General features: G+C 43.0%; 1 protein-coding gene across 1 annotated transcript; it reads right to left on the reverse strand.

The window, feature by feature from the left end:
- Positions 1 to 5,963: 5,963 nt before the first annotated feature.
- On the reverse strand, positions 5,964 to 7,009 carry LOC140364334 (membrane cofactor protein-like). Its single transcript, XM_072450431.1, has 2 exons — positions 6,335 to 7,009; positions 5,964 to 6,272 (listed from the first exon to the last, which is right to left on the reverse strand). The coding sequence occupies exons 1-2, from the start codon at positions 7,007 to 7,009 to the stop codon at positions 5,964 to 5,966; spliced, it is 984 nt and encodes a 327-aa protein (XP_072306532.1).
- Positions 7,010 to 8,031: the final 1,022 nt, after the last annotated feature.

Genomic DNA, 8,031 nt, shown 5'->3' on the forward strand with positions numbered 1-8,031 from the left:
AAGAAAAAAACACATATAAGTCGCACTGGAGTATGAAATGCAGTTGCAAGTGTGAAAATAACAAATAATATCACATATAAGTCGCTCCGAAGTATAAGTATATGTGATATTATTTGTTATTTTCACACTTGCAACTGCATTTCATACTCCAGTGTGACTTATACATGTTTTTTCTTCTCCATTATGCATTTTTTGGCTGGTGCGACTTATATACGTATAAGTTGCACGAGAGTATAAGTATAAATATAAGTACAAGTCGCACCCCGGCCAAAACTATGAAAAAAAAATACAGTAAATGTGTATGATACGGCACAGTTTTGACACTTTTATGTATTATTCTTAACAAAAAAGTACACAATCATGACACATAACTGTATTTAACGTAATTTAAACCCACTATTGCCATGTATTACTATCTTTCTACACTGTCAAAAGCTCCATAAAATCCTCCTTTACAATGCAACAGTACAATCTATGAGGACAGACCGGTCTTTGTCAGCGCGCTATCACAAACAGGCATGACAAACTCAGTGCAGTGAAGTCTAAAGTACTTTTGTGCCCAAACTAACCCAGAACCGTATGACAGCCCGTCGCGGTGATTAGTGCTTTTGGTTGTGGATAATCCCTGATGTTTTTTATCCTCTGTCATTCCTCCGCTGTTCTCCGGGGGCACCCATCCATCATGTGCGTCGCATGAGGAGGTAAAAACATATTTGAGCGACCTGTTATGTCTGCCGAGGAATTTTCCAAAAGAGAAAAACCTCGTTGCCAATTTCGTCTGCAGGAAAGAAGAAAAAAAAAAGCACTTTCCATTTGTCCGTGTAACTGACAAGTGTGATTTGGCTATGATCGCGTCAAGGCTGTCCACAATGTTGTTGTTGTTGTTGTTGTTGTTTTATGGCGGTTGGCATCCAAGTGTTGCATTACCGCCAGACTTTATTCCTCAGACTTTGTCGTAGTTGTTGTTGTTGTTGTTGTTGTTGTTTTATGGCGGTTGGCATCCAAGTGTTGCATTACCGCCAGACTTTATTCCTCAGACTCTGTCGTAGTCCTCAGACTCTGTCGTCGTAGTCCTCAGACTCTGTCGTAGTCCGTAAAAGTACTCCTTCCATTGCTTTGGTGTTACAAAGCCCATGAGGTCATGATATGTCTTTGTGACCGGCTTTATTCCAGGGAGACTCTTCTTCATCTTCCTCTCCTTCTTTGACGTTCGGTGCTTCCACCGTACAGCTTTATTCTTCAGTCGTCGTAGTCCTCAGACTCTGTCGTAGTCCGTAAAAGTACTCCTTCCATTGCTTTGGTGTTATAAAGCCCATGAGGTCATGATATGTCTTTGTGACTAGAATAGTTGTTGTTGTTTCAGACAACAACCGGCTTTATTCCAGGGAGACTCTTCTTCATCTTCCTCTCCTTCTTTGACGTTCGGTGCTTCCACCGTACAGCTTTATTCTTTAGGCTTCATTCTACAGGCTTTAATATTTCCACTGATGTCGCTGCTTGGTAGCCGTGCGTCTACGAGACTGGACGAGGACAGGAGACCACCCCCACCCCCATCTCGTCACTCTGATCACTCTGACTCCCCAAAAGCAGACCCCCATCACTCCGACTCCCATTTAGCGCCTTTAGCCTGTTTTCTATATCTGCCCAATCAAGCTCCTTTGTTCCAAGGAATCTCCCTGCAGCTTTAGCAATGATCCTGATCCTTTCAGTTCTGCTTTGAGTCTGAGCAGCACAGTTTACAACATCCACCATAAAGAGTACAAAATCCTCTCTATCCACAACCAGGGTATTCTCATTAATTCTGGAACCTGCACACTTGGGACCTCCACTCTTGAAACCTTCACACTTCTTGGGAGCCACGCCCGGTTATGTTCTACGGCTAGGCCCCCCCATTCCTTTTTCTCTTTTTTTGTAGTCTTTATGACAAAACGAAGTGCGTCTTGGAGTTCACACATCATTACCCGCTGTAATGCCTCAGCACAATGATGTATGGAAGGCTCCGCGCACCCCAACTCGCTCCTGGCACAAACTGATCGGCCAAAACTTGTAAAAGCAGCTTACAATAGAAACTTTGAGGAAGTTTATTGAGAGACAGAAAATATTAATTTAAACGTCAATGCTGGGGAAGATTTATGATAGCTAAACAATTGGCGTGGGAGTTTGTCATTTGTATTAGCAGATTGAAAACTCAAAAAGCTCAGAATGGTCTCACATGCTTTAGGAATAGCTTAGTGTGGCGTCTTAAGCTCTATTCGGACGGGATTAGTTTAACCTGGGGACGTCGGTACAATTGAATTTACCCCACAATGTCACTGTTATTTTGTGTGCGTGTGTGAGTATTTGGTCAGTAATTGTCTTGTTTTTACAGATTTTATTCCGTAAACAGCAGACTTTTTTTGTTTTCTGTTTTTAATCCGCGTATTATCTTTGCAGTGTCGTTGGCATTTCTTCTATTTTAGGATTGTAGGAGGTATCTGTATTGTAGTGTGAACTTTTACCACGTTGTATTCTGCAATCAGATGCCGCTGTTTGTTTTGTGGTTTTGCTTTAATTGTAGAACAAACATAATTGAAGTGGGAAATGGTTTGTAGTGAATTAATAGTATTTATATTAGTTTATTCTAGAATCTTTTTTAATCTGGACGTAAAATGAGCCGTAGAGACATTTTTATTCAATTTACTTTCAATTGACGGGCTGAAAAACGGCCATGAGCATTTGGACAGGACTAGATTTACCAGTGGAGCTGAATTACAGCAGGTCAAAAAGACATTTTCACAGACGTGGACAATCATGATAATGGGGTTTCAAGCAGAGGCGATGTTCATAATTATTACAATTCACCTGTGGTCCTTATAGGTCAACATAATCCTGTCTGAATAGGGCTTTAAAGAGCAAAGGTCAGAGATTTCCTCACCTAAAGGTTGGCGGTTCGATATCCACCATGTGCCTGATGTCTCCATGGGTTTATGGAGTTTACATGCAAACCAGATCACCGCTTCCTCTGATTCAAACAGGTTTTCCAAATGCACGTAAACCGGGAACTTTGATTGAGATCTCAGGTCAAAGGGATTTGTTTATCAATGTATTTATTAACGTGTGACGCCGCGAGCCAATGTGAATGTCTTTGATCACATGACTTTCATATTGTAATGTAATAATGTAATATATTGATGCTGAACCGGAAAATTGCTGCACAACAAATCGACTTATGGGTTCAAATAGAGTCAACTGAACTGAACTAATCTGAGGTGTCGTGATTGGAACCTCCCAGGTCCCATAAACACATCTAGCTCAGCAGCGATGACACAAACCACGCTAGCTCCACCGTGGACATTAAAAGTGAACGTAAAAACGACCTGAGCGTCAATGTGTTGTTTTGTTTTGTGCTGCGTGAACCAAATAACTTCTCGCATGTCTGAAAATGAAAGGCTAAATATAAATGAGATGAGCTGTTTCATACGTTTGCCCAAAGTGAGGTCCTAACATTTGAGCAGTGGGTGCTGGAGCAGCTCTTCTACATTAAAGTGGGTGGATTGCTTCCCCCACAGAAGTCCATTAGTGGGCCCTCTGTGTCCGTACTAAATTACTGGACAGCCCTGAAAAATAGAAGTTAATTGTTAATTGCGCTGGTGTGAATCACTGCGGTGAGCCCGGTTAGAGCTCGATGAAGAGTCACGGTTTAACTGAGGGTGGGTTTAATGATGGGTTGAATTCTTTAGTTTGAATGCCGGAGAGTGAATGCATGTGTGTGTCACAAACAAATAAACCCAATGAAACACCCAAAAACCCTTCAAGCACAGTGATGTCATAAAGGCATGAAAGGCGGGAGCGCCCTTGCAAAGCGGAAACGGAAGGGATGCGGGTGACATCATAAAGCACGCTATCATGCAAAGGCTGGAGCGCCCCCTACTGGACAATACCACTAACTACAAGTGCATGGTAAACAAAGAAATTACGGGACATACAGTGTTTCTCAAGCGAGTCACTTTGCAGTTTGAGTATTTCCTTAATTTAGAGACAAATTGTAGTGAGGACTGTAATATTTTACTGTCGTGATTCATGTGCAATTACTGTGAAATTCATGTGCAATCTATGTGCCGTCGTGACACATATTCATGTGCAATTACCGTATTTTCCGCATTATAAAGTGCACGTAAAAGTCTTTAACGTCCTCAAAAGCCGTCCGTTCGCTTAATAGTCCGGTGCGCTTAACATATGGTTTATTTCTGGTTGTGCTTACTGACCGCGAAGATATTTTGTGTGGTACATGGTGTGTAAAGAAGATTTGGGACACGAGACGTCGATGCACGACTATATTTACAGTACTCCGGAACCGGAAGTCCCAACAATATGTTTGCAAAGCAGTCTGGGAACAGTAGTCTACCTGCACGCGGCACACACGATACTTTGTTAAAACGTAAACAACATTTTCAGTCAGGCACAACGCAGACACCTACCGGTAAATGAAGGACCCCAAGATGGCCCAAGATGGCTGCTGCCAAGAGACCTCTTACATTATTAGAAATGCGCTTACGGGCTAAATTATCAGTCAACTGTGGGAATCAAAAGGCCGGAATCATCACTGAACTGCCGCGTGGGTCCGAGATGCGGGATCACATGACCAAAGAGATTTTAGCACGGAGCACTATCGGCTCGGCTGCTTTTACCATTATGCGCCCCAGCAGACACGACGGGACACGGGACGTAAACTGTCCCAGGTAAATCGGGACGTCTACTCATAGCTGTGCGCTTTATGTATGGACCAGTACACATGGTACACAGATAGCCGATGGTGCGCTTAATAATCCGGTGCGCCTTTTCGTGCGCAAAATACGGTACTGTCGTGATCACATGCAATGGTATTTATGTATTTATTTATTGTTATCTTTATTATTTTTCCCCTCCATCCCTTGTTGGGTAATGGGAGGTTTTGTCCATAGGAGTTTTTGTTTATAAGAGATCTTCTACTGAGAGTGTTTTTCAATCTTCCTATAAGTGATCTGTTCTTTTCCTCTGTATCTACCTCTGTATCTACTGAGTTGCATCAATGAAATTTCCCCATGTGGGACAATAAAGGAATATCTTATCTTAATAACTTTTTAGACTTTCTTCTTCTTTGATGTTTTGTGGCAGTTGGTTTCCAAGTGTTACATTACTGCCACCCACTGTACACTGTAGTTGTACGCCTTAGATTATAGACTTTATTCTTTAGATTTTATTCTTTAGACTTTATTCTTTAGAAAACAGGAAAAATAAATATATTTTTTTAGAATCCGTTTTTGAGTCGGCGGGCTCGCCAAACAACTTCATAAAAAACTCTCGTCTTACCTTGCACACTGCGTGGCTCAACTGTGGTCTAGGTTTCGCCCCTTAATCACTGCGGTGAGCCCGGTTAGAGCTCAATGAAGAGTCACTGTTTAACTGAGGGTGGGTTTAATGATGGGTTGAATTCTTTACAGTTTGAATGCCGGAGAGTGAATGCATGTGTGTGTCACAAACAAATAAAACCAATGAATGTATAATAACAACTTATAAACACTGTAACAACTGTCTGCACATAAAGAGGGCTAAGCTGTAAATAATAACACATTAAGTCAATTTTACATGTTTTTATTTAATTAAATGTAAATACAGCTTTACTTTGCAAGATATTTATAACAAAGGATTTGTATGTATCTTTTTACATTTGTCATCCAACTCAACCTATTGCTCCATGACAAAATATAAAGAACTGAAACACTTTTAATTCATGTTCAGAAACGAAATAACAAGTCATTTACAAAAGCATTAGTGTCCACCTGTTACAATTCAACAATGACACAAATGCTCACATGTTTTTTGCTTTTTACTATGCAGGGTCTAAGTCTTCCTGAAAAGAAAACAAGGTTGTTCAACAAAAATCACGGAATAAAGAAGTACTCTGGAGTCCCGTGCAGTGCGACCTCTCAACTGCACGTCAAAGGTCAAAAGGAAAGTGCCACGCCCAAGGCCAGAGGCACAATCACAGAGAGCAGCTTCACTTCAGACGTCCTCTCACTGGAGCTTCTGAAGGACAACATTGTACATTGGGATTTTGTTCCAGACCACTGGCGGTCCTCGCCACACGTCAGCACACGGTCCCCCGTTAACTCGTATCCCTCTGAGCACTCCAGGGTCACTTTATCTAAGTATTTGTACGTGGGACGAACATCCACCACCTCACCGTGTGTGATTTCAGGAACCTTGCATTCAATTGGGTTGATTTTGGCAGCTCGGGAGTCCACTTGCTGTCGCTGTCACAGGCAACGCTGTCTGAGCCCACAATGGTGTAGCCAACATTACAGCGGAACCAGACCCATCCCGAGCGATAGAAGGGGGGACGCGAACCAGACTCCACAAACCCAAACTCAATCTGAGGTTTTGGACATTCCACAAAGACACATGTCGGTGGCGCGCTGTTGAATTCTCCGTTGGCTGAACACACCGCGCTTTCTGAGCCCTTTATTTCGTACGGTTCTTCACAACTGTACGTGACGACCTGAGAGAACTCGTAGTCCTTCTTAACGGGTTTGAAGGATCCGTGAGTGATTTGATTTGGCGGATCACACTTGTTCGCTTCACAAACAGGAAGCCGCTCTCTCCAGCCGCGGAATCCACAGTATATGTTATTTGGTCCCACCCAATGATAGCCTTTGTGACAGACAACGTGAGCCACGGATCCAAGCTGAGAGCCTTGTGAGTAAACGACACGTCCATTCCCCACCTCTCCAAGAGAACGACAGGTTTTTAGTTTACACGCCATTTTCAAATCGCTCCATTGCCCGTTGGTGCAGGTGATTCCAGATCTATTATCTAATGAGAAATATCCGTCCTGACACTTGAATCTGACTTGGGTGCCTTCAGGCGCTGGGAACTCGACACCAGGGATCAGGACCATGTTGTCTTTGCCTGTGGGTTTGTCGCATTCACCATCACCAGAAACATTCCTGGCCACACCGAGGAAAACGAGAAACATCCAAAAAGCCTTCATCGCCCCGGTTCCTTCTTCTTTTTCTTCTTTGGTGTTTTATGGCTGGTATCCAAATGTCACGACTATTATCTTTAGACTTCTTTGGTGTTTTATGGCTGGTATCCAAATGTCACGACTATTATCTTTAGACTTCTTTGGTGTTTTATGTCCCGGTATAAGTGTTACCTTACAGCCACCTACTGCTTTTATGCCCTTAGCTTCGTGATGTCATAAAGCACAGTGATGTCATAAATGCATCATAAAGCACAGTGATGTCATAAAGGCATGAAAGGCGGGAGCGCCCTTGCAAAGCGGAAATGGAAGGATGCGGGTGACATCATAAAGCACGCTATCATGCAAAGGCTGGAGCGCCCCCTACTGGACACCCCACTAACTACAAGTGCATGGTAAACAAATAAATGACGGGGCCTTTTGTACAACATACAGTGTTTCTCAAGCGAGTCACTTTGCAGTTTGAGTATTTCCTTAATTTAGAGACAAATTGTAGCGAGGACTGTAATTACGTCATAAGGCGCTGGTACAGCTGGCAGCCCGGTGTAAACGCTCTCTCTTCTTTCTCACACTTATTGTGCTTTATCTCCTATATTTTGTAAATATAGTTAGTATATTTTTTCTATTTTACTGTACGATAGGGACACGCGCTGGAATAGTTTTTTAATTCAACTGTTTTTGACTTTTTTCGGCTGGATTTGAGCGTTTTTCGTTGCGTTCATTGTGTTGTTGTGACGTGAGCTAGCTCCGACCGAGCCCACCAGCCCCCCTCGCGCCCTCCGGCCGCGCTAAAGTACGGCGTTTCGTCGGTACACGTTTATATACACGTTTATATGAAAGAGGAACTTCACGAACGATCGGGACACGCACTGGAATCGCTTTAAATTAACTTGTTTTGACTTTATTTGGCTGGATTGAGTGTTTTCGTCGTGTCGTTGCGATGTGTCTTGGCTCTGAGTCCCCCGGCTCCGGCCCCGCCCCCCGGCCTGCGCCGTACCGCGTTTACACAAAGGAGGAACTCATGAAACTGA

This window comes from Eucyclogobius newberryi, unplaced genomic scaffold (genome assembly GCF_026437365.1).
Source record: "Eucyclogobius newberryi isolate DKJ021-1_F unplaced genomic scaffold, fEucNew1.0.hap1 SCAF_18, whole genome shotgun sequence".
Taxonomy (NCBI): Eukaryota; Metazoa; Chordata; class Actinopteri; order Gobiiformes; family Gobiidae; genus Eucyclogobius; species Eucyclogobius newberryi.

Bases quoted from the DNA above. Each gene is read 5' to 3' on its own strand.
- LOC140364334 (XM_072450431.1), bottom strand. From the start codon at position 7,009: ATGAAGGCTTTTTGGATGTTTCTCGTTTTCCTCGGTGTGGCCAGGAAT. The intron at 6,273-6,334 runs GTCTGGTTCCGC...TGCCTGTGACAG, and splicing joins CCTTCTATCGCTCGGGATGG to CGACAGCAAGTGGACTCCCG.